Source organism: Dryobates pubescens, chromosome Z (assembly GCF_014839835.1).
Source record: "Dryobates pubescens isolate bDryPub1 chromosome Z, bDryPub1.pri, whole genome shotgun sequence".
Lineage (NCBI taxonomy): Eukaryota > Metazoa > Chordata > Aves > Piciformes > Picidae > Dryobates > Dryobates pubescens.
The window spans coordinates 19031608-19059000 of NC_071657.1; the positions used below are offsets into that span (position 1 = coordinate 19031608).

The window sequence follows — 27393 nt, forward strand, 5'->3', positions numbered from 1 at the left end:
CCACTCTCTGGGCTCGGCCCTCCAGCCAGTTCGTAACCCAGCACAGAGTGTTGCGGTCCAAACCACGAGCTGACAGCTTAGCCAGCAGTTTACTGTGGGGGACGGTGTCAAAGGCCTTGCTGAAGTCCAGGTAGACCACATCCACAGGCCTCCCCACATCCACCAGACGGGTCACCTGATCATAGAAGGAGATCAGGTTGAGAGGCAGGACCTGCCCTTCCTAAATCCATGTTGACTGGACCTGAGCCCTTGGCCATCCTTCAGGTGCACAGTTATTGATGCCAGGATAATCTGCTCCATCACTTTCCCTGGCACTGAGGTCAGGCCACCAGGCCTGTAGTTTCCAGGTTCCTCCATCCGATCCTATATTCAAAAAATATGCCCTGCCACAACCACAGCAGGTACTACGCTAAAGGAAACAGGGTACACTCATAGAAATTATAACACAGGCACCTAAAAAAACCCTGTAATTCAGCCATGACCACTTTAAGTTAGTGAAAAACAATTCTTGAATGGCCTAGTGCACGTTAGTCTATAAAGTTTCTTTAATATGGCTATCACCTATCAATAATCTACAGATAAAAACACATAATAGGTATGTTTCCAAAACAAGCATCTGAAATTAAAATGGTACATATTATAGAATTTGCATCTCCTCTGCATATTTGTACTATCATCACATTCTCTCTAGACCTATAATGATGACAGGAAGCCCATATCGAAATGATACATACTAATATAAAAGAGGTCCTGGTCCACTGAAACTTTATTTATCCTAGAAGATTTGCAAATATATTATTTTTTTTTAATAACCGTGTTTTCCAAATATTCCCATTCACAGGTAAATCTTGCTATTTAGGCCAGATTTTAAAGCTTAAAAATCTAAAATTGGTTCTGATAAAATCCAACAAACATAAAATTTCCCTTCACCATATTATACAACTGTTTCTGCAAAGCAGATACAGCTTACCTGTAGGACTCCAACAGGTCAACAACCTCTGTCTGTCCAAAGCGCTTGGCCCAGTCCAAAGCCATCCTGGAAAAGTTGCATTAAAGTCTTTATTAATTTCTCACTTCAGAAGATACATATGAATAACATGCAAGGAGACAACTGACACTGTGCTTTTTTATCAATTTCTGCATTGTTCAAATAGTGCTGTTATTGTTGAGTCGGCACCTTCCAGCATGAAGTGCATAAACAAGTCTAATGGCACTATGATTAACTAACTGCCATTATTAACCAAGAAAGTTTTGCACAGAAGTACATGCAAACATGCAGAAAATAAGAATATGCCATTCCTTTAAAAATCGCACACCAATGTGTAGAGTTACTTCAGGCCTTTACTAGCTCTTTTAAATGATCGCAAGAAATCACACCGTGGACATTTTTCTCCAAAACATGTTTCTTGCTGTCATACAGAGGCTGCCCTCCTCTCAATGCAGTTCACTGCTTTCCTTCTAAACTGTTTCTTTTCTAGCTTTTCAAGTGGTTGTACCAAATATCAGACAAGTAGGATTCCAGGAGTCTATTTCCATATTACAATTATTTACTATCATTTCCTCTTTATGTAAGACACAATTAAGGGTCACAACAGTGTGAGTTTTTAAAGATTCACAAATACTTTTACATGGTAACATATTTACAGGTATAACACAGCAAAGATCTTTGAACCTGTTTTTAAATATTGTAAGGTTACTCTCTTAAAGTAAGAATGGCCAAATATTTTAGAAGTAATTCTATGAACTCAGTGAGAAACATTCAAATTTTTCTATCAACCACTGTGTTAAATCAGATTCAGTAAAATCAAGAGTGTATATCTGTCCTGGAGGCACAAGCCCAAACATGTCCTAAAGCAGACAGTGGCTTAGTCTCCTCTAAGTCTGTAAAACTTGGCTTGTCCAGACAGGTTTGGTTTCCAGGTAAACCAAACGGACTCTGTGTGTCTCTGGCCATGTTTGGACAGACTTGATATATAGGTTAAGGTATCGAATTTCTACCTTATCTTTCTCTTTTGCCACTGGCCATTAATTGTCTCAGACACTACTAGAACATGCCAAGATTGTAAGCAACTTGCTTACACCACTGCCAAGGCAACAGCTGCAGGGACTAGCTGCTCCTGAGCCCCATAAGCCTTGCAGTGTGAACTGCCAAGCCATTCCAAGCACTGGAGAAACCCCAAGCTGCAGCCTGCGGTCCAGCAGCATCAACTGCCTTGCCTGAAACATGCAGAGAGACACACGCCCAAAGAGATCTACTGCCGCCCAGCCCAGGAGACAGAGGACCCCAGAACCCAACCAGAGCACTGGAGCTACCCACCTATAAACACAGAGGGACACATCCCCATATAGCCAAGCTGCAAAACCCCAGAAGCCCACTTCCCAGCACAGTGCTCCACATGATGGAGCTTTATTTTACCCGTGTGAATGCAAATGCATCCGTAAAGACATGGGATGAAAGCAGAAAGCAGTGAGTAATCCAGCTAATTTGCATATTCCTTTGTATGACAACACATTACATGCAACCGATTATCAGTACCTATATATACACACACTGTAAATAAGTTTTAGCTGTTTTGATACAGTATCTCTGCCTGAAATATTAAATATAAATACCTATATTTCATAACAATATCTCATAATAGAGTGTGTAATTAAATTTAGAATTTACAGCAAACAATGCAATAAGGATAAGCTAGAAATTCTTCAGACTGTCAAAGCAAATTGTACTTACAGTAACCCAATCAGTTAGCTAATTAGTTTAGACATGACAGAAATTCATCTCGCTTATACATTCACAAATAAATGTTTCACTTTATCTGTTTGCTTTTACCAGCCATTGGATGATTTGCAGTGAATATCAGCTCCCATACTGATCAGTTGTTCTACTTGACTCAGAAAGCCTCTCCCTGAAGCAATCATTAGTGCAGTTGCACTGGTTTCACTGTGCCTGTAATCAACTGAGAAGTTAGAAACAGGGGGTGCAGGGAAGGAAAAAAGAAGAAAGAAAAAAGAACATCAATGCCAATATAAACAATTATTTTTCTCATCTACATGTAGTATATGACCTTCAAAATCCAGCCCGAAGAGAATGCTTCTTTACTTACTTCCAACAGTCAGTTCTTGTGAAATTAGTACTATATTAAAAACGTAGTATGTTAATACAACAAACAACTAAAAAACTCAACCAATTTTGCTTAACCTTATTCATTTTTTTCAATTGGCATCAGAATTCAAAGGTAACAACATTGGAAGTTGGTGCTAAAGTGGCCACAGAAACCCAAGAAATTTTGTGGTTGTGTTTTATGTATATAACAAGAAACTTACCACTGACATTTTCGGTTAAAATGAGATGGAACACCTGAGCAAAGGAATCAATATCTTTATGCAACCAGATGTCAGAAAGACAAGAATCCATTTCTTTTATTAGCCATGGTTCAAGGCAATTTGCATCTTTTTCAGTCTGAGAAGAAAAAACAGTACTGAAATAAAAATCTCTTCAAAGACTTGTTTTTATTTGCATATATTAGACATAAAGAATATGAAGTTATAACTGGCTTCCAAGTAACAACCAGAAATACAGGATTCAGATAGAATAGAATAAACCAGGTTGGAAGAGACCTTCAAGATCATCGTGTCCAACCTATCAACTAATCCAACCCACCTAATCAACTAAACCCTGCAACCAAGCACCCTATCAAGTCTCCTCCTGAACTCCTCCAACAACAGCGACTCCACCACCTCCCCGGGCAGCCCATTCCAATGGCCAATCACTCTCTCTGTGTAGAACTTTTTCCTAACATCCAGCCTAAACCTCCCCTGGTGCAGCCTGAGACTGTGTCCTCTAGTTCTAGTGCTGGTTGCCTGGGAGAAGAGACCAATCTCCGCCTGTCTACAACCTCCCTTAAGGCAGCTATAGAGAGCAATAAGGTCACCCCTGAGTCTCCTCTTCTCCAGGCTAAGCAACCCCAGCTCCCTCAGCCTCTCCTCATAGGGCTTGTGTTCCAAACCCCTCACCAACTTCGTTGCCCTTCTCTAGACATGTTCCAGCAAGTCAACATCCTTCCTAACCTGAGGGGCCCAGAACTGGACACAGTACTCGAGGTGTGGCCTAACCAGTGCAGCGTACAGGGGGAGAATCACCTCCCTGCTCCTGCTGGCCACACTATTCCTGATACAGGCCAGGATGCCATTGGCCCTCTTGGCTGCCTGGGTACACTGCTACCTCATGTTCAGCCTACCATCAACCAGCACCCCCAGGTCCCTCTCCACCTGGCTGTTCTCCAGCCACTCTGACCCCAGCCTGTAGCACTGCATGGGGTTGTTGTGGCCAATGTGCAGAACCCGGCACTTGGATGTGTTAAATCTCATGCCATTGGACTCCGCCCATCTGTCCAGCCTGTCGAGGTCCCTCTGCAGAGCCTCTCTACCCTCCAGCAGATCAACTCCTGCGCCCAGCTTGGTGTCGTCAGCAAATTTACTGATGATGGACTCAATGCCCTCATCCAGATCATCAATAAAGATGTTAAAGAGCATGGGGCCCAGCACTGATCCATGGAGCACACCACTAGTGACTGGCTGCCGGCTGGATGTGGCACCATTCACCACCACTCTCTGGGCTCGGCCCTCCAGCCAGTTCCTAACTCAACACAGTGTGCTCCTGTCCAAGCCATGGGCTGATAGTTTGGCCAGGAGTTTGCTTTGGGGGACAGTGTAAATATGAATAGAGTAGAGTAGAGTGTAGATATGAGTTAGAGGATCTGTTGTATTGTATGAAAGTACCTTAAACAATGGCAGCTCAAGCCATTTGATTGAAACAAGTTTTGTACTATAGCTAGAGTAGTTCATGCTAATAAAAAAAAAAAATCTTACAAAAATGTTCACATCCTCCTAGAAACTTTACAGAGGTAATACCTTTAGAAAATAGTTTTCAAATGGGTAGTAATAATGTAACATATACTTAAACATCTCTTCCAACAAAAAAAACAACTTACCAGTTGATTAAATACTGCATCACCACCATCATCCAACAGATTACACTCATTGGTTGCACTTGGGACAGATTTTTGTTTCCGAGATACCAGTTTGCTATTATTTTCTTGGAAAGAATACCACTCACTGAGAGTGCTCTGCTGTTTTTCTTCTAGAATGCATAAAGTATTTCCAAAAATCATTTTACAGTTGTCTTAATTACCCACTGCTGTCAGTTACAAAACAGAAAGTTACATGAAGTCACAAAGTTTCTATCTGTTCTATAGCTTTTATTTAATCTACAGCATTGTTACCAGTCAAATGCAAATGCCATAATTAAGGGCACCCAAAGTGCACATTGCAAACATCTGCTGTAAGAACAAGGTGAAATACGATTTAGATGCTTATATCCCTAGCTTTCCAGTGTTCCAAAACTACATTAAAACAAGTTTTCTAAGTAATACTTTCTACATAATGTTCAGTCCAGATCTCCCTGCAGAAGTGGACAGCATGTAAATATGTAATTTTTGTACACATTTAGAAGAAAGATCAGAAGATACCAATGCTTTAACTGAACTTTTCTATCCACAGTTAACCACGTGGAGCACTACAATAAATGTATAGCTAGAGTGCCATGTTACAGCTTTGAGTATTTGTTTTGTGCTTAAATACATACTAGGATAATTACTTTCAGTTCTCAGGAAAGCTCACATAACATACCTAGATAATCAACTGAAAAATAACTGTAGTAAGTTCAAGTGTGTTAACACCAGGCTACATAGATTAAATACATCCATGTCTGAAGAATGCACTGGAAAATATTACTAACAGGAATCACTTCTGTGCAAGACATTCAAAATTCTGCTCTCTCTAAATGGCTCCACTTTAATTTGCATTTAGAATTCAGCAAGTGGGCAAAGCCCTCAACCATGTATTTTTTCCTACTTTTTCTGGAGTAGAATTGCGTACTGAAAGCAAAAAGAATGCACTCATTGAAAGAAAGCAAAACTACCTTTTTTTCAGAAGCTACTTCAATAATGCAGAGACACTGAAAGCTTAGCTGAGAGACATTAGCCATCTTCTAATCATGTCTCTTAATATTCAGACGGGAATTTTAACAGAGAATCATCCTATTTATTTTTTCAATCAAATGAGACTCGCTACCAATACTAACAATTAGTAAGTCCACCAACCTTGCTGTTTCTCTTTTTTATACTTTACCATCTCTTTGTTTGTATACCCAGTGGTTCGTAAAATGTCCTCCAAAAACATCTCTTTAACTTCAAAAGGTCTTCCTTGTACTGAAAGTATAAATAATTCAGGAAGTATGAGATATTCCATAATTTATCATTACAAAAAAACCTAAAAGCATTTCTGTAGACAAAAAAAAATAACTGCTTTAAGGAATTATTACTTTCCTTGAAGTCTTGCAGAAATATTTTTGCTGAGTCTGTTTTCTAAAGATTTCAAAATGGAAATGCTAGCTGGGTACCTTGTTACTCCTTAACTTCTTCAACTCTATTATGTATTACAGTAAGAGATGGTCATAACAATTACTAATTGCAATGTTATCAAAACTAAGTAAGAGACATTTTCGTTCAAGGTTATGAAATGACAAAAATTTAAAATTCCTGTTTAAGACTGCAACCTGAATTACAAAACGTAACAATTATACAGATTTAATGCAAGATCCCAAAACCAGACTGCCACTTTTTTTTATTAATAAGAACTACAGGAGGAGATGGATATCTCTCCATTTTCTCTTTAGTGAATACTTCCTGATAAATAAGATATTCCAATGGTCTTTATCTCCTAATAGTTTACCCTCATTTCTTTTTCAGTACCACTGTTTTCTAGATCTTATTTATAGACCTTATCTGTGTTCTGCAAGATCCTGCCACAATTACAAAACAACAGGTCTTGCAATCAGGATTTTGTCAGCTATATGGTTGAAGGCATATAAAATCTTTTCCAGAACTGCAGATTACTGAGTCTAAACATATATTAACAAAAATTGCCATGCCTTCTCTTAATGTTTACCTAGATCAACAGTTAATAATTCCCTTTAAAATAATGAATCACATCATTAAAAAGTGAAATTCTCATTTGCCTAGGATTGCATTTCTGAACTGACCAGATGCAGTTATTCCAGCAGCAATTTCTGTGAGGTTCGAAGAATTACATGCTACTGGAATGAAGGAATATCTATCACTCTTATAAATTCTAAGGTCTAAGATCACCATGGAGATCAGCACTTCATGAGCCTTTTCCTGCTTCTTGAGTTCAACATGGCAGGAACTAGGATATCCCTTCCCTTACAGAACTCCCTGTGATAAACACGCTTCAGTCTGAAGTAGTTAAGAAAAAACAAAAATGAACAAATAACAAATATAACTCTAATTCTCAGTGTATTTATGAGGCTTCTTTACTCAGAACAGATTTACTACAGATTTGTTACAGATTTACTAAGATATGCAAGTCATAGAGCAGGTATACTCGAATTTAAGAGTTTACATCAATACTTACTGTGTATTAGTGGACAATTTCCAAAGTATCTCATGAAGAGATCTGCATCTAAAGCAGCACTGGAAACAATTAGTTTTAAATTCATCTGGTTTTGCAACACATCTCTCAGTTTTATTAACAGGAAGTCACTGAACCTATCCCTCTCATGTACTTCATCCTATAACAAAAGGGAAACAAAATCAAACAGGTAACAGTTATGGTCTTGGACCTGTGATGTTTAACAAATACAAACTTCTTTGAAAACTAAAATATACAATTTCCTGGTACATTACAGATTTATTAAAATGTGTAATTCTAAGTGAAGTTTTTTAAAAAAAAAAACAACTATCAAACAAGACAAAAAAAGAAGTTTTTATAAAACTTCTTTTTTTGTCTTGTTTGATAGTTGTTTTTTTATAAAGATAACAGAGCAGACTGCATTGGTAACGCACAAGCCACATATGCATTGATTTCAGAAGTTCAAGTGAACTGAAACTTTTCTATTTGGATCTCATTTTCAAGATGACACAAACAACAAATCCTACCAATCTTATTTTAATATTCACTACATAACTGATGAATATTTTAAGAAATGTATGATACCACATAATCAGAGAAATGTTACATTGCTTAGATATATTAATTCATGCACAAAGCTTACGATCAGTTATGGCTTATAACCGATTCATTTGTTCATGCCTTTTTCTGGTTTGTCTCATGTTATGAATTTATGAAAAGAGGACACAAATACAACATCTTTAGGCTGAAATCAAGAATGTATAAAACATGCTAACACACTTTTCCCTTTTGATAAAGGCACTTAAAACTATCATGAAGTTTTCTGTCTTCAGCAGTGGAGAACTTAATCTTCCATTAAATATTTTGGTTCCACTGACTCAAACTCCACAGTGGCAATATTCAAGTAATCACAAACAAACATGCTTACAGAATCACAGAACTGCTCTGACCATCAACCTAACACCACCATGGCCAATAAACCATGTCCCAAAGCACCGTGTCTACGTGTTTTTTGAACACATCCAGGGATGGTGACCATCACTTCCCTGGGCACTTTGTTGCAATGCCTGACCACTTTCAGTAAAGAAATTCTGCCTAATATCCAATCTAGACTCTCTCCCCCAGCACAGTTACAGGCGACTTCCATTCAATACTAGAAAGAATTGACCAACCCCCACCTTACTACAACTTCCTTTCAGGTAGTTACAGAGAGCAAGAAGGTGCCCCGCCAGCCTCCTCTTTTCCAGACTATACAACTCCAGTTCCCTCAGCTCTTCAGGCACTTCACCAGATTTCTTGTGCATCTTCAGGGCTCAGTGCCAGCAACAAAATGTCCTTCTCATAGCAAGGGACCCAAAACTGAACAGTATATTCTAGACACAGCCTCACCAATCCTGTGCATAGGTGCACAATCACTTCCCTACTCTTGCTGACCACACTATTCCTGATACAGGCCAGAATAGTGCTGGCCCTCTTGGCTACCTGAGTACACTGCTGGCTCATGTTCAGCCACCTGTTAACCAGGAACCTCAGGTCCTTCTGTCAGGCAGCTTTCCAGCCACTCTTCCCCATGCATGCGGTTGTTGTGACTCAATTCCCTCATCCAGATCACTGATAAAGAAATTAAATGGAACTGCTCTGAACATTGAGTGGTGAGGAACACTGCTTATGACCAGCTGCCAACTGGATTTAAATCCACTCACTGCTACTCTTGGGGCCTGGCCATCCAGCCAGTTTTTAACCCAACAAAGTGTCCACCCATCTAAGCTACCTGCAGACAGTTAAGTAATCTTGTGAAAATTAAGAGCACTTATTGTCTCAAAAGTACTTCAGCAAGCAGATAGATAGCAAACCTGGTATTGCTAAAACAAGTACATGATTCACAAGAAATTTTGACAAACACATATATTAAATCTTATCTACATAGGCCTACCTAAGGCTTTTCTGTTTTCCAACAGAGAAAGTTCAGAAAAATTTCGAACTCTGCTCTGCAGAATTGCATCATGATTGAAAAACTGTACAACCTACAATAAAGACTTAGTAAGCCTTTAACACTAATTCAGATTCTAACCATAACCATCTTGAATGCTTGGCAAATTAATAAAGAAAACTAGGATCTCATCTTCCAATTAACAATTAACAAAGACTGTTCCAGTTCACATGAAATACAATAGGATTCTTACCACAATAATGTGTGTCACAGTTGATAGAGTGCCGTCTCCCGCCATTAGTGTGCGAAGCAGTATGCCATTAGTGCAAAATGTTAACAGTGTCTTTGGAGAAACTCTGTTGAATAATTCATAAAGATACATCAGGTTTTCATACCATTTAAATGCTGCTAACCTTCTGCTACTTACTGAAAATTAAAGGACTTAACAGAAGTGGAATTAGATTAATTTTTTCACCAAAGAATTCATGCACTCTGTTAAATTTAAGCTACATCTATTCCCAGAGAGTTCCTTAGTGCTTATGCTCCAAAACTTCATGCAATGGATTAAAATGAAATACAAATTTAGATAGATAAATAAGCAAGTGAAACAGAACCTTGAGAACTTCTCCATGTTGTTTAATTTACTTGTAAACTCAGTATGGGCTGCTTCACAAAAATATGTTCCAATGCTTCAGCACATCTGGATATAGTCTTCATATCTACCTACATGTGGTGGGTGGACTATGGCTGAACACCACGTACCTACTAAAGCTGCTCTATCACTCCCTTCTTCAGCTGGACAATGGACAGAAAATATGATGAAAGGTTGTAGTAGTTTTAGGCTATGCTTTTAAAATTTTGTAATAGATTTCAAGCAGAAAAGTAGAAAAATTTAAATAAATCACTATTGGGTGTAAAAAATGAAAATAGAGATAATTCTAAACAATTTTGTTGGAGAGATATCTGCTGTAAAACTGGTTGTACCAAAACAAACTTCGCTCTTCTCATGTCTTCTCTGCTTGCTTCATTGCTCTCAAGGGATACTAATCTGCTTCTGCTTGACTTTGGCACATTGTTTTAATTAAGTTCAACAGCAACGTTTTCTCTGCTCCTGTAATGTGTTGGGGCAGATCCCCTCCCTACCACAGGCAGAGGTAACGACTCAGACAAACGGATTGCAAAAAGTGATGGAAAGTTTAAATAGGAAAACAATAAAAAACAACCATGAAAGTTTTACAGAGAACCACAAGCACCGTGACAAAGAGAGAGATCCCAGAATATACCCACGAGTGTCCCATCCCCACTTGGGGGTACACCCAAACCCCCCCAGGGCTCTTTCCCCCCTCCCCAACCCAGCCTTGGGCCTGGGCAAGCCCAAGGGAGGCAGCTCACGCCATGTTACCTAGGCAGCAGCAGGGGACGAAAGAGGAAGTGAAGACCCTGCATGGACATTTTATAGGGGAGCAAGGCATTATGGGAAATGGAATACCTGGTTCCCTGTGACCACCCCCTGGGCTGGGCCCACCCCTTGGGACCTCCCAGGTGTGGCCTGTGCAGTGGCATCTGGGCCAGCACCCAGCCTAAACCACTACAGCTCCTTTCTCCTTTAGGGATGGGGGGTGGAGGTGGGGCCACAGAGAGACAGCTTCCTTGGTCTCTTGACCAAGGGGTTCTTGTGTTTTTGTTAATTGTAAACACATGTAAATATGGTAAACACTGTATATTCCACACATATTCATTGCATTCCATTGGAGATTGCAGTTTTGGCTGTAAATACAGCTTTCATTTGCTTCCAACTGAGTTAAGTCTGGCAAAGCTAATATTGGGAGGAAATTTCAACCCACCACACCTGGCACAACTTCAGGCTGTTTTCCCTTTTTCTATCCTTTATTCCTTGGCAGAAGAGACCAACTCCCACCTGGCTTCAGCCTCCCTTCAGGGAGTTGGAAAGAGCCATAAGCTTTCCTCTCAGCTTCCTCTTCTCAAGTCAGCCATCTCTCACATTCAGCTATGTTGAGAGCTAGCTGGACAACTTTTATCTCTGCCAATTGACTGGATTCTCCTTCTCCATTATTTTGCCTCTGCAACTCTTGTGTGTAGGACTCCACACTGCAGACTTCCATGTCTGCACAAGATGCCAGGAACCATCTGGGGAATCTCTGCTCCAGCACCTGGAGCATCAATTCTTTCTCCTCACTGACCTGGGTATCTGCAGTTATTTCCCTCACATAGTCCCACTTCTCTCTCCAGCTGCAGTTGCTGCTGCATGAGGGCTTTGTTTTTTTTCCTTGTTCTGAAATAAATCATCTCAGAGGTACTAACATCATCATTGATGTGCTTGGGCTAGTACTGGCTCTACCAGACATGGGGAAAGCTTCTACTAGCTTCTCACAGAAGCCAACCACTGTAGCCACCCTGTTACCAAAACCTTGCCATGAAAACTCAATAGACAATACTTGACTGAATAACAAACAAAAACAAACAAAAAAAATCAGCAGACCCTTATCTAATTTTTCTCTTCAAGAATTACAAAGTCTTGACAAGTGCCGGGTTCTGCACATTGGCCACAACAACCCCATGCAGAGTTACAGGCTGGGGTCAGAGTGGCTGGAGAACAGCCAGGCAGAGAGGGACCTGGGGGTGCTGGTCGATGGTAGACTGAACATGAGCCTGCAGTGTGCCCAGGCAGCTAAGAGGGCCAATGGCATCCTGGCCTGCATCAGGAACAGTGTGGCCAGCAGGAGCAGAGAGGTCATTCTGCCCCTGTACACTGCACTGGTTAGGCCGCACCTCAAGTACTGTGTCCAGTTCTGGGCCCCTCAGTTTGGGAGGGATGTTGACTTGCTGGAATGTGTCCAGAGAAGGGCAACAAAGTTGGTGAGGGGTTTGGAACATAAGCCCTACGAGGAGAGGCTGAGGGAGCTGGGGTTGCTTAGCCTGGAGAAGAGGAGACTCAGGGGTGACCTTATTACTCTCTACAACTACCTGAAGGGAGGTTGTAGACAGGCGGATGTTGGTCTCTTCTCCCAGGCGGCCAGTACCAGGACAAGAGGACACAGTCTCAGGCTGCGCCAGGGGAGGTTCAGGCTAGATGTTAGGAAAAAGTTCTATACAGAAAGAGTGATTGCCCATTGGAATGGGCTGCCTGGGGAGGTGGTGGAGACACCATCATTGGAGGTTTTCAGGAGAAGACTTGATGAGGTGCTTGGTGCCATGGGTTAGTTGTTTAGGTGGTGTTGGATTGGTTGATGGGTTGGATGCGATGATCTTGAAGGTCTCTTCCAACCTGGTTTATTCTATATATGTATTCTATTCTATTCTAAGTTAGCATTCTAGTATCTGTGGCAGAGTTAGCTGTGCAAGTGAATATAGTGATCGCCCCTACTTTCTCCAGCACTGTCACCTTAAGTACTGAATAATTTCTTTGTATCATACTTTACAGTTCTTTTCTGGAACACATGAGCTCACTGGTTATCGTAAGCATTTCTTTCCAAGTTTGGAATTTATCACTCCTTACAAAAATTCCCCTATATATTCAATTCAAGGAACACACCTATGGCAGTTTTAGGCTAATGCCTAGGAAATTTTCCACAGATCTTGAGTAGAAAGTGGTAGAATGTAAATAAATTACCATTGGATGCAAAGGAAAATAATAAGATCTAAATAATCCCATTGGTCTGATGACTAACAAAGTTAGTTGTATAAACAATTTTTTCTTTTTCTTTGCTGTAGCTGATGGCTTTTTCTTGGCTGCAGCTGACCTTGGTTGTGTTCTTGCTGTGGCTAAGTAACTAACAAGCTACTCTCTGTTGTTCTCTTTTGTCTTTTCCCTTGTATAGGGGGGAAGGGGGCAGGGAGGAGGAAGCAATTGGTAGCTCCCTGGTTTTTGCCAGGGAGGTCTGTGTGTTGCTTATAAATTGCAAATACATGTAAGTATTGAATATTTTGTACATATTCATTGCATTTCTTATTTCTAGATTTGTTTGCTGGTAAATACAGCTTTATTTGCCTCCATCCCAAACTGAATTGGTCTGGCAATTTTATTTTGGGGGGTAGCTCTCCAAATTAGTTGGGGGTAATGTCAACCCACCACAACATCCAAAATCTAAATGCTTTACTTCACCTACATCTAATTTTTTCTCTTCTTCAGCAGCCTTCTAGAAATCATCATTACTGTCTAATACTTAGTAAAACCTAAAAAAACCTGGATTCCAGTGTTACTGTAAACACCTCCACCCCACATCATTTTTTGTCCAGAGCTAGAAATACTGCAGTCTCTTTTTCTCTCTCAAGTGAATCTACTGATTCTTCTTAAACAGGATTTTCTGCACTACTTCCAGCAATTCTCCCATTTCAATCTGATCTATATTCTGTTGTTCTTCAGGCAGCATAATATTTCCGTCACATTTGTGATTAATCTTCACTAACTCTTTTAATCCCTTAATAGTCTTGGGAACTTTTGTATACATACTCAAATTCTTATTTAACTTGGTTTTGTTTTTCAAGTACATTCATTTTAATTAGCTATGCATTACATAAACAACATAACTAGCTATACATTTCCTCATCTTCTCATTCAAATCCCAACTGCTGCTCAGTCCTGGAAAGCCCACTGTCTAAACAGTTCAAAGAATTTAAAAACTGTACACAATCTTCAGACTTTCATTCATTCCTGCAATTTGTTAGAGTGCTGTTCTCTCTACCTCTCTTCAAAACATGCAGGACTTTTGGATCTGTAAGTTAAAAGCAGGGAGGAAAAAGAAGAGACGAATGTGCAGGCCTAATCTGAAAATAAATCAAGGAATTCCACAATAAACCCCCAAGAAGAGATTAAGAAAAATTGCAGCAATCATCTGCCATTTACTTATACAAAACAACTTAACACATGAAGCTGCAAAATATGGGAGGAAAACTGTCCTTTTCACTCTTAAAATGTTCCATGACCCAAAATAATATATCCTACCCAAACTTTACATAGTGAGCTTTTAATAAGCTGTATCCCAAACATATGTTAAAATTTACATAAGAATGAAGATGCAAACATAGACCAATTGACTTTAAGACATGTCATTAGTACCTGCTTTCTAGTCGAATCTGATAACCAACCGTCTGGCCAATCTTTTCTCTTCTTTCTGCTGCCACTCTTTCAGCCACAGCAACAGCTGCCAAACGTCTTGGCTGAGTGCAAAATATACGACAGGGAGTTCCAGTTTTGTAACAGTCATCAAGAAGGAACTGAGGGATCTGTAAAGAAGTGGTTGAATTTTAATTTTCATTTTGATAAAATAGTATGATTTTTACACTGACATAATTTAACTGTGTCAATACTGCACAGGCTGCAAAAGGATTCATAGGAGGATTATCAATGCAAATGTACTTGAACAGACAGAAAGTCAACAAGAATAAATATCTGATTTTAAACCGTTGCAGTTCCTCTATCCTGCTCCAGAGAAATCTATTTAAAAATACTTGTAGGTAATTATTCTTTTTAACACAATAGTATTATATACTAGATATTAAGAACTAGCTATAGAATGAAAAAGGCTTCACAAAAGTTGTACTTTCCTTTTTTTATATCATTATAATGAAAACTGGTATCCATCTGAAAATTGTGCCGAAAAGTTTATGCTTTTAGTAAGCATCTTCTATTTCATTAGTTCAAAAGCAATGAAGTGAATGAATACACAAGACTCTTAAGCCTTAAAACTAGCACAAAAATTCCTTTATTACGTAAGTATTACAAAGTTGATGTTAGTTTTATATAAATGACATTATCATCTTTTGAATAAATTATTATATAAACATACTTGAGTAGTTTTTCCTGATCCAGTCTCCCCTACAATCAAAACAACTTTATTGTCCTTTATTACTTTGATGATTTCTTCCTGTTTTTCAAAAACTGGTAGTGATTGCCTGAAGGAATCAAACTCTGATTCCCCTCTTTTCACTGGAACCTGGGGGATACCGTTGTTAAGCCGCCCGCTTATCTTGCTCACTTCTCTGCTTTCTGTGAAGAGAAGTTAACAATTTGCTTAGATACAAGATAAGATCACCAAAACATCAGTTAAAAATCATACACGAACATTCCTGACTTCATATGGACCCCTGTAGATGAAGTGACAAACGCATCACACAATAAGAAGTCATATTCACTAGTTACACATCCTGTTACAGTGCTTGAAATAAATATTGTTCAAAGAATTTATTGCTTTCATGGATATTTTGAACAATAACAGGCTATCCCAGTGCATTATTCAAAGTCAAATAATGTCATGAAGAGCAAAAAAACAGAAATAGAAACTACACAAGAAAAACAGCCTATCATTTTTATTCAGCCTTTCTGTCTACATATTCACATTTCTGTTTTGCCTAGAAATATGCACTCTAAGTTATTCTAAACTGAGAGGCATGTCTTCTGAGAAAATGATTCATCTGTGATTCATCTGCTTTCTTTCACATCCTCCCTGGTCTTTCATGACCTCCTTTCAGTCAGTTTTACATAACCTAATGCCCTAGTCTGTAAGACTTTTCTTAAATTATACAAACTGAACCATACTGTACCCAGACCCCCTATACCCACACAGCACAGTGTGCTGATGTGTTAAAAAGCAATGCAAAACCAAAGAGCCTGCACAACTTCAGATGAGACTGCTTCAAATTCAGTGTTGTAAATGCTATTCTGTAATTTTTAACTATTCTGGAAAACAATTAAGACGTTTGCTGTACATTCAATTATACATATTTACTATGATTAACAGAGTAATATATACTAAATCACAAGCACTCTCTTACCAAGACAGACATAGGCTAACAGATTAAGAGCCAAAATGCACATCATAGAAGTAAAAAGACAATAAATTCTAAACTGTTCATTGCTTTGGGCCTTAAATTCCTAAGGAATTGCTTTTCAGTACTTCTATTATAGTTTCCTTCTGTTGTTTAAAAAATCCTGTTACATAACTGAAAAAAAAAATAGCAAAGGGAGCACTTAAAGCATGAACAGTCGTCAATCAGAAATACCCAATGAAACAAAGCATACCCATACAAGTGTTTTCTGTGTACTAAGTTCAGTTTTGGAACAGAAATGCAACATAATTCTCACACTCTTAACCATTCACAGAATCATAGAATGGTAGGGATTGGAAGGGACCTCGAGAGATCATCTGGTCCAACCCCAGCACTAACAGAAGTACACCTAGATCAGGTTGCATAGGAACACATCCAGCCAGGCTTTGAAAGGGTCCACGGAAATATATTCTAAAATCTTTCTGGTCAGCCTGTTTTAATGCCTCAACAACTTCAAAGTAAAGAAGCTTTTCCTTAACATCCTGTGTTCTACTTTGTAACCATTTCCCCTAATCCTATCACTGGGCACCACTGCAAAGACCCAAGCCTCATCCTCTCAACCTCCACCCTTCTCCAGACTAAAGAGCCCCAGGTCCTTCAGCCTCTGCTCCTAAGAGAGATCCTCCAGTCCCTTAATCATCTTTTTGGTCCTCCATTTGACTCTATAGTAGTTGCCTGTCTCTCTTGACCTGGACACAATATTCCAGGCATGGTCTCAACAGGACAGAATAGAGGGCGATAAAATCTCCCTCTACCTTGCCACACTCATGGCCTTCTTGCCCATGAGGAAACATTGCTGGCTCATGGTTAACTTCTTGTCCACCAGGACTCCCAGGTCTTTCTCCACAGACCTGCTTTCAAGAAGCAGTTATGTTTTAACTTAACTGTTAAAGCAGCAATTTTGTTAAAACCACTGTTTAAAACAAAACACAATATATCAGAAGTCTGTCTTTCAGTGAACTCTTTTGGACTGTAGAAATCAAGCAGCCTAGTTAGTAGTCTCTTAGGGAACAAATCTATTTTAGAAAGGGACAAAACAAAAAACCAAAACCACATAACAAACAACTTTATCTTAATCAAGAACATGAATTTCAAATAAGCACAACAGCCAGCCTCATATCTCATAAGGATGTTCTTATACAGCAATCATGGTAACGCTTCTCTCTTCAGTCTTACCTCAAGGACCTTGTAGAAACTCACACACTTCAGAAACATACTTCCAAATAAATTTGCATGGAACTGGCTTAAAGATTCAGAAGTAGCTTGGTACAAGGGAGACAATGGAATGTGGGCAACAACTGCCTAAGTTCCTCATGGCACCAGTTTTAAAGACTTTGTATTAGCAATTTAAAGTCAAGAAATTAATGGGTTTAACGAGTGTCAGCTGGGATGGGAGAAGAGATATAAAACAAAGGTTTTTGTTTTCTGTCCACATTGTGATTAGGGTTTTTTTTAAGCAATGTTGATTGACAGGTACATATGAGAAGACACACTGAACATACCAGCTTCAACAGTACAGGAATTTCCTCGCTCCAACCGTGGCAGAAGTTCTGTTCGTTCTTTACTTGTGACAGGAAATCTCTGAATGAAACTCCAAAGAGTACTTTTTGAACTGGGAGCCAAGCAACAAGTCATTATTGCACATGTTAGTTCTGATCCATCCTTTTTCCTTATGGTCAGGTATCGACTTGCTCCTTTTCTAGGAGGACAGAAAGACAGAAAAAAGTATTTTCAAAATATTACAGTATGGGTTAGGTTGGAAAGGACCTTAGAGGTTATCTACTACAACTACCCCCCCATGGGCAGAGACACCTCTTAACTAGACTCAGATGCCTATTTACCTCTATGTAATGATCTCTGATCATAATTCTTTCAAGATGGCAGTCAGGTATTTTATTGATACAAGGTCATAACCAGAAACTGACAAATAATAACCTGTGTAGAATAACTTGCACCAAAATTACAGAAGCATCCACAATATCCACCATCAAAATCATCTTCCAGTTACACAAGGTAGTACAATATAGATACTGGAGACTTTGGGTGACTGCCTAGCACAACCTTACAATCTGTCCTCCACAATGTAATTCTTCTGCCTAAAGGTCTATCACTGCATTTGCTTCCCAAAAGACCACCACCTCCATCACTTTATCAATCAGTACAGAGAGGGATTACACAAAATTCTAGAGTAATTTAAGAGATTTGGAGGGTTTTGGGGTTTTTTTTAATTAAAGATCAACAAATAGACATAACAGACAAACAGCCTTCTAGTAATAGTCCAATAAATCCACAGAATGTTCACTATCAAAGATTTGCAATCTCCAAATAGAGCAAAACACGTGATCATAATACTGCCTTTGTTCTTAGACTAAACTCTGACACTGAAATGCAAAGAAATGTTGAAAATACATTTGAAGCTGACCTATCTTGTGCCTGCACTACAATGACATAATCAACATTTTGAAAATGACTTCTCAGGATAAGAACAGAATGTTACATTAAAAGCCCAATGCCCTATCTCTGGTAGGGGTAGTATAATGGTGTATGTGTATGGGGTGCATGTATCCAGGTGTTGGCAGGGGTGGCTTCTGTGAGAAAAGGCCAGAGCTGCCCTGTGCCAGAAACAGCTGGCTCCACCAGACCAAACAGGACACCTGGTATTGACTCTGTAACTACCCTATTTAAGAAATGGCAAAAAGCTGCAAGGAAAGGAGTGAGAAAAACCTAAGAAAAACAGCCCTGCATATACTGAAGTTAGAAGGAGGAGGGAGCGGTGGCTCCACGTGCTGGTGGCGAGATTCCCCTGAAGCACATGGAAGAAACCCAGCTACAGAGGGTTTATCCTGAAGGAATTTCAGCCTGTGCAAAAGACATCACTATTTTCTCCCTGTTACCCTGTTGAGGGGGGAGAATGGCAAACCAAGCCATGTGGGCACTTGGCCAGTGACCAAGGTTAACCCACAATATTGGCTGCCTTCCAAGTTGGTGGGTTGGGTTCAGCTCCTGCTTCATGCAAAACAGTACTTCAGAACAACAGAAATACTGAAGCTGGAAAGGTCTCAAAAGGTTGGAAAAGCAAACCACAATGCTTCCCATGATGATACTTTCAGTCTTCACTAGTTTGTATTTCAGCAGCTTGGAACCAACAACACTGTTCTAGCTACAAATACAAAGCTGCTACGGGGAATATCAACAACATCTAAAGGAGCATATGCTAGCAAAGCAGAGGTTATAGTACGTTTTCTCTAAGTTTCAGCATATGCTTGCTTAACTCATAGGAAAAACTAAGGACTCAAAATACTGTCCTATGGTTCCCAAGCAGTATCTTTTTCATCCAGTCTGTGCAACAAGTGTAGACACAGTAATGAATAGTAACATTAAAAATACAGTGTCTAGAAATGAAAGCAAATCATGATCAAGCTTTTAAAAGACTGATCATTTAAAAAGCTATTGCAAGCATAAATGCTGAGGAAATCTAGGGAGATTTAATATGAGTAGAACACTTGAATTTCTTTTAAAAGGAAATTTACATTTTGTAAATGTTCAATGAATTATTATAGCCAAAAAAAAAAGTTTGTATTTTCTGAGATGACTCTCAACTACTCACCATGATTTGTGTCACCCTGAACACTCTACATTTAAAAAACAACAACACACACCAAACAAACAAAAAAAACATAACCACAACACAAAATAAAAATAGCAGGTAATTATTCCACTCTATACTGCACTAATGCAGCTGCACCTCAAGTAATATGTGCAGTTTGAGGCACTTCAATACAAAAAGGAGAGTGTGCCCAGAGAAGTGCAACCAAGGTGGTGAAAAGCCTTCAGGCCAAGACATAAGAGGACCACTCAGGATCACTTGTTCATTTTGGAGAGGGGAAGGCTCAAATGGGACCTCATCACAGTCATGTGGTGGTGCAAAGGAAAGAGAGGTGCTGGTCTCTTCTCTCTGTTGACCAGAGGACACAAGGAAATGAAGTTGTGTCAGGGGAACTTCAGACTGGATGTTAGGAAACCGCTCTTCAATGAGACTGTGCCGCATCACTGGAACAGATTCCCAAGGAAGTCACAGTACCAAGCCTGTCAGGGTTCAAGAATCAGAGAACACAAAGCTGTGTGGTCCGGTTGACACACTGGAGGAAAGCGGTGCCATCCAGCAGGACCTGGACAGGCTTAAGCATGGGCCCATGCCAACCTCATGAAGCTCAACAAGACCAAATGCAAGGCCCTGCACCTTGGTAAGGGCAATCCTATGCACAAATACAGGCTGTTCAGAAAATGGCTTGAAAGCAGTCTTGAGAAGAACTTGGGGGTGTCAGTTGATGAAACACTCAACATGAGCCAGCAATGTGCACTTGCAGCCCAGAAGGCAAACCGTATCCTGGAATGCAGCAAAAGTAATGTGTGGTCAAGAGAAGTGATTGTCCCTCCCTACTCTGCTGAGACACCACCCAAGTATTGTATCCAATTCTGAGGCCCCCAACATAAGAAGAACATCAAACTGCTGGAGTGGATACAGATGAGGGCCATGATGATGATAGAGAGCTGGAGCACTTTCCCTGTGGGGACAGGCTATTATAGTTGGGCCTATTCAGCCAGAAGAAGAGAAGGGAAGACCTTACAGCAGCCTTCCAGTACCTGAAAGAGGCCTACAAGAAAGCTGGGGACAGACTTTTTACAAGTGTTTGTAGTGACAGGATGAGGGGGGATGGCTTAAAACTGGAAGATTTAGGCTGGATATAAAGAAGAAATTCTTTACAGCAAGGGTGGTGAAATACTGGAACATGTTGCCCAGTGAGGTCGTGGATGCCCCTCCCCAGGAAGTGTTCAAGGCCAGGCTGGACAGGGCCTTGAGCAACCAAGTCTGGTGGAAGGTGTCCCTCCCCATAGCAAGGAGGTAGGAACTAGATGATCTTTAAGATCCCTTCCAACACACACCATTCCATGAGTTTATGTCCTTAGGCATATTGTTTAGTTTTATATATAACCCTACAAGTTGGGAGCTGGAGTTGAAGAACCTTAAGGGCCTCTTCTGGCTTGAGATATTCTATGATTCTATCAAAATAACCATCAAAAATACCACAGAATCTATGAGATAGCCACTCAAGTGACACTTAGAAGGCACTATGAAGAATCAACAAGCACTCTAGCAGGGTTTACCAACTACATAGAAGTACAGCCACTATACAACTCAACCACCTGCACACATCTGATGAGGCTTTTTATGCTCCATGTCCCCACGCTACGATGCAAGGATAAGCAACTTTACATAAATGTATTGTCTCTGGCATCTGTGACAAAAATCAGACATACCAGTCCTGAGACTGGAAGCATAACTTACCTACCACCGTGCTTGAATAAACATTATGAAACCAAGCTACACATTCAATACATTCAGTGCTGAAGAGCACTTATTCTCACAGAGATCAGAGATGTAGCATTTTACACTATTTTTGTAAGAATTGTGAAGTATCATCAAAAATAACGAACAGGAAATGCGGCTACAGTTTCACAGTAGTCCATGCACACACACATGGCTATACTTGACATTCCCTCTATACTATGTTTTTCTGTAACTTTCCTTTTCCTATTGCTTTGCCACCTGAATTCCCCAAGTTTTCACACAAGTTCATCAGGTCCAGGAAACATGGGATTCTTATTCAGAAGATCAGAGCAGGGCAAGAGAAAGAAACATCAGCATACCTACAGATGAATTCTAATCTCCTGTACTTCTTAAGCACACTTTTGGGACATGCTAATTTAAGTTACATTTTATTTGTCAAGGTACGAGATTCTATGCAAAACCTTGTGACACAACAGTGCATGAAAAACAACAGATCTTTGCGACAAGTCTTTTTTATGCACCCCCAAAGTCCACCAAAGTGTAAGGGCAAGTTAATTCTAAGCACATCACAAGCTTTTTAACTAGACAGAGCAAGGCACAAAGATACTGTTTCATCTTACTTTTTAAAGCCGTAGTACTATTCCCTACAACAGTGCAGGCACATAAACTGTTTTAATATTGGTCACAGTATTTCATACAATTGCACACAAACACGAAAAAGCCAGTCTAACTTACCCCTTACTTTTAGATATCAGTCCAAGAGACTGACAGAGTCGGTGAACAAATGCTCTTTCTGTACTAGTGAAAGAGGACGGAAATTCCATTTCTAAAAAGGTAATGAAAAAGCAAACATAACAACACAACATATGACATTTCATCTCGATGTTACAAGCTTTTCAATCGCCAAACCTACGAGAGAGCAACGGGACTAACAGTGCGGTGAACCATCATACCTGCAAGCGACGCACGGCTTGCAAACGAGCCATCTTACTCGGGCAGAAAAGAGCTGAGGCTTCAACTCCTGAGGCAAGGAAGTGCCCCCGGCCTCGCCTCCCCACAGCGGCCCAGGCTAGTTGCTCACAGGTGCCCTGGCTCCCCGCAGCCCAGCGCCCGCCTCGCTGCCGGCCCGCGGAGATGGACCTTTACAGGCATACTTCGCAGGCGGCCCCCCAGCACCCATCTCCCCAGCGGCTGGGCTGTCCCTGCGCACCTTTCTCCTCTCCGTACCGGAACCGCTCCAGAGCGAGGTTCACCGCGATCTCCACTTCCTCGTCGACGCGGATATCCTTCAGACCCTTGCCTCGGCCGCGGACCGCCGCGCGCCCGGCAGAGGCGACCGAGACAGGGGTACCCGAATCTCCGCCTGCCTGCCGTGGATAGATGCTACTGGGCCGTGACATGGCTTCGCGACAAAGGGTTGCTGCACGACACGACAGCTGGGGAAACACCGACGCAAAGCGCCAGGGAACCCCAAACTCCACCGCTTTCCTACCGCCGGCAGAGCGGCGCCCGGCGGGAGTAGCGTCATCACGTCAGTGCGCATGGCGAGTGGGGCAGGGCTGGCGGAGGCTCCGCCCGCCGTGTGCTGGTGAGGCGTGCCAGGGTTCGTGCGGCTTTCGGCTGCTGACCGGTGTGGCCCCGGCTGTGTGATTTGTGCCCCATCTTCAGCTGCCACTCCTCAGCCTTGGGCTCGGCAGCGAGGCCCGGGGCCCATAGGCGGCTGAGGAGCGGTTCTTCCTCAGAGTTCGGAGACGCTGATTCCTCGGCCCAGGATGTTGGGAGGATTGTCTTCGGTCACGTACTGCTGTGGAGCGATTAGTACAAGTAAACGCTGCGGGAAGTGTGGCAGATCGTGAGCGCTGTTACTTCGGTGAACGTGAAAGCTGAGTAGTAAAAACTGCCTTCTGCCCCTGGGCGAGATGGCAAAAGTACTCTGCTGATGCCTTCGGTACAGTTAACCGTGTGGTGGCCCCAAACTGATGTTGGCTAAACACAAAATTAGGATTTGCCTTCTCCGGGAAGGTTTGGGGGTTTGGTTGGTTTTTAATTAGGCTCTTAAAGTGTATATAATTGAATTAGTGTATAATTGGCAGTGACTAACCATGTAGTGCTTACACCTGTCTGGTCAGAAATGACATAATTTAATTGGTACTAAATACAGGTGGAAAACATAATTGTAAGCGTCAGCCTCTTCACTGTGAAATAATACCTGCCCTGCATTTGGCAAAATGCAAGTGATTTTTAAGATGGCACGCCGAGGGGAAATCATTTACTGTTTAGCACCATGGGGGATTTGTTGGTGTCTTGAGTATTCCGTAGTTCAGGAAATAACCCTTTGGCTGAAACAGTTGTCTTTTCCTCGCTCGGCTGGCGGGCTGGAGTTGTGGCGTCTCAGAGGCCAATGTTCAGCAGCATTCAGCTCACTTTGAGGTAGAGCCATCTCAAAACAGTGTTGTGAATATGCTTCTCCGCCAACAGAAATGCTGAGAACATCGTAAGGGTTCACCAGAGCTCTGACTCCCTGACAGTGCTTTGCATGGGACATTACAAACCCACAACGTGCCCTGATGTTACAGGCTGCAGCTTATGTTCCAGGCCCTCCCATATGTGTGCAATGACTCGCGTCATAGCTGAGCATGATCTGGGAAATGTCTGATGAAAACTAAAAACAGTGGTGTAAAAATACATTTTTTTGGTAAATAAAGGCAGTGTGTCCATCAGCCATGGTTTGCAGAAAGAAGGTAGAAAATCTGAGTGCTTTCAGAAATCTTGGAAGCCAAAGGGCACCTGTTAGAGAACTTGGTTTTGTTATACCTCATTACTGTTAATGTCAATACTTTCCTGGGCCTAACCCATGATCTGCCTGTATTGATGATAGGCAGCAGTAGAACTGGGGAAATAATTCCATGTTACATCTTCCTTAAAGGTAATATTAAAATGCGAGGGCATTAAATAACCTTAATCCTCCTTAGCTGCATTTGTGTTCAGCAAACTAAAGAAATGCTTTTTGATCCCTTTATGTTTCTTTGGTTGTTTCTTTTTTAATAATAAGAAAATTTATTTTAAATATGTATTTTTTTTACATGCAGCTTGCAGGTAACCTTGCATAGCAGCTGATGGAAAGTAAGTGCTCATTACTCATTTGGTAGAGAAAAATCTTGTGTCATTGCCATGGGCTGTGAGCCAGCCACAGTGTACAAGCAGCTATTTTGGAATATACTTATGGTGTTAATTAATCTGTCAGCTGTGTTGGAGAGAGAGCTTAATATTTACAGATCTCATTTACCAGAGTGTCTCAGGCAAAGTAAGAGAAGTGGGCAGCATAGTGTTAGATTAGTGGCACTGCAGTGGAATGTGATGCGGGGATGAGTAAGAAAGATAAAAGTAGTAGTCAGGATGGGGCAGATGCTATGGGGACAATGATCTTATGGGTGGAGGATGTGTGGTGAGGAGAAACAGAGAGCTGGTCCAATGCTGACTGACATACAAATAGGCCATTCACTTCCTTGATTTAGAAATGCTTAATTTAAAGGTCACTGTGGCCATTTGAGGCTGGGCCTTTAAGAAAGGGGCACACTGGCTAAATGTTTGTAAAATATTTTGGTAGTCTAAACGAATTTCATTGGCCAAGTTGAGGTGGGAGGTGAGATTGGACCCAGGGGAGCTGAGAACTTTCTCTCGGTCTTCCTTCCTTCGCTGTCCCTTTCGGCTGGATCTGCTTCTGGGCTTCTTGCCAAGAGATGAGAACTAACTCAATCCCTGTAACAGGCCTGTCCACTTCTTCCCCTGTCCTGCTAACCATCCTCGTCTCTTCTTCTACCTCTTTGGGGGAGAAGGTAGGGAGTGAAGGGGGGCACAGGGGGAAGCCCCCTCTGTGGGGGGTCTGGTTTCTGGTCGAGTTCATTTGCTGTATATTCCTGTATATATTGTAAAATACCTGTGTTTGTTGTGTTACATATAATCTGTTTCCTTGTAAAATATAATCTCATTTCTCCGAATGGGTTTAGCCGTGGTCTCTTTCTCAGTGGGGGAGGGAAAGCAGAGCCTTTCCTTTCAAACCACCACACACTCTTTTTTTAATTGGCTCACCAACGTGGGGCCTGGCAATTAAGTAATTAAGTTGATTTATTGCTTGTCTCAGCCGGAGAAACGAAATGAAGGTTCTCTGGGTTTTAGAATGTTTATTCTTCTCGGTCTGTGGCATGTTGGTCTACCGGTACTGCATCGGATTAATGTTAAACCAGATAGGTAAATATTTAATGCGTAAAATCTATTTGTGGTTTATGCATAGGATCCAGCTGTTGTATCAACGTTGTTTAGGTTTTTTTCAGCTCACTAATTACGGCAATAGAACGTCTTCCAGTTTGCCGATCGAGATAAGGGAGTTTAAGGCTTCAGGAGGTCAAAGAGTAACTTTAAGTGCTGGCTGGGATCTTAAGGTGATTTATTTGACGGGTGTAATCCTGCTGTTGCTGATAATTAATGTCTATCTGCTGTGGGCTCTACATAGAGAGAAAAAGGTTTCTCAACCATGTTTTATGATTAAACAAAAATCTAGGAAGCTTAGGCATTCCTCTAAATCTGCCCCAGAGTCCTCGAGTGACGAGGAAGGGGCTGCGTCAGTTAGAAAAATAGCAAAACCTATTGGCAAAGCAGCTTTAAATGCTCCACTCTATGACTTTGGCAAGCAGCCAGGGGCGGCTCCCATTCCCAAGATGGCGACCGGTAGTGAGGCAAGGTCATTTCCGTTTGCCATGACAGGACCGGAAGGGGCCCCCACGGCGGCTGGTTTAGATCAGGACCTGTCAGCTTCTATCAGGATGGCTGTAAATTCAAACACAGCTCCAGTTAAACAAGTAGCAGTCTTAAAGATCAGAGGTGGAAAGGCCAAAGCTGATCCAGGAGCTAGTGGAGCTAATGGAGGAGAAGAGCAGGAGACCGATCCCAGTGAGGGAACCTCTACTAGACAGACTGATCCTGGTGAGGGAAACTCTGCTAGGAAAGGGCCTGCTGGAGATGAAGAGAAGGTTCATCTTAGAGATATAGCTGAGTTATTGAGATCATCACAGGATGGAGATGCAGCTAAGACAGCAGCTGGCAGTGGTGCTTTTCAGCTTAAAGAGGTCCTTAGGAGAGTGACAGCAGGATTATGGGGACAAAACGTTCACGAAGATGTGATAGATGGAGAGCAAGATGACATCACTGAATGCTCGTCACCGAGGGAGGAGATTCGCAATGTCCGTAAGGATTACCTCAGAGCAGATAAGGAACCCATCCTATCTTGGCTTGCTAGGTGTTATGATACAGGTGCTCCAGCTCTAATAGTTGGAGACAAGTCAGCAGCTCAGCTAGGAACTCTCTCAAAGGATAATGGAATAGATAGACATCTAGCCAGGATTCTCGGTAAGGTTAATCTGTGGATACGCCTTTTAATGGCGGGTTCCCTGAGATACCCTTCCCGAGATGATCTTCCATGGAATCCTAAGCCCTGGACTACCATGGATGAGGGAATTAAGCGTCTGAGAGAGTTTGCCATTAGAGAGATACTCTATGGTGACCATGACACTCTGAATCCTGACGATATTCCTGTGTCAGCTGGTCTTGCTAAAAAGCTCATCAAGCTTGCTCCTTCCAATTATGCAAACATTTTGGCAAGCAGAATTGTGGCAAGAAATTATGGTGGAGATCCTCCTACGGTTGGCCAATTCACTGATCAACTAAGACAACTGGATGATAGCATGACACGTGTTTCTTTGGTTTCAGCCATTAAAGCTCT

General features: G+C 41.2%; 1 protein-coding gene across 1 annotated transcript in view; it reads right to left on the minus strand.

Annotated features, from left to right (window-relative positions):
- YTHDC2 (YTH N6-methyladenosine RNA binding protein C2) overlaps nucleotides 1-23043 on the minus strand; it is a 47197-nt gene extending 24154 nt beyond the window's left edge. Inside the window, exons 1-12 of the mRNA XM_054178591.1 lie at nucleotides 22828-23043; nucleotides 22353-22443; nucleotides 17770-17966; nucleotides 15229-15428; nucleotides 14499-14665; nucleotides 9675-9777; nucleotides 7495-7651; nucleotides 6162-6269; nucleotides 4992-5140; nucleotides 3325-3460; nucleotides 2831-2957; nucleotides 971-1036 (exon numbers count right to left, since the gene is read on the minus strand). Coding sequence (XP_054034566.1) covers nucleotides 971-1036; nucleotides 2831-2957; nucleotides 3325-3460; nucleotides 4992-5140; nucleotides 6162-6269; nucleotides 7495-7651; nucleotides 9675-9777; nucleotides 14499-14665; nucleotides 15229-15428; nucleotides 17770-17966; nucleotides 22353-22443; nucleotides 22828-23017 — 1691 coding nt within the window. The 5' untranslated portion in view covers nucleotides 23018-23043. The remainder of the gene's footprint in view (nucleotides 1-970; nucleotides 1037-2830; nucleotides 2958-3324; nucleotides 3461-4991; nucleotides 5141-6161; nucleotides 6270-7494; nucleotides 7652-9674; nucleotides 9778-14498; nucleotides 14666-15228; nucleotides 15429-17769; nucleotides 17967-22352; nucleotides 22444-22827) is intronic.
- Nucleotides 23044-27393: the final 4350 nt, after the last annotated feature.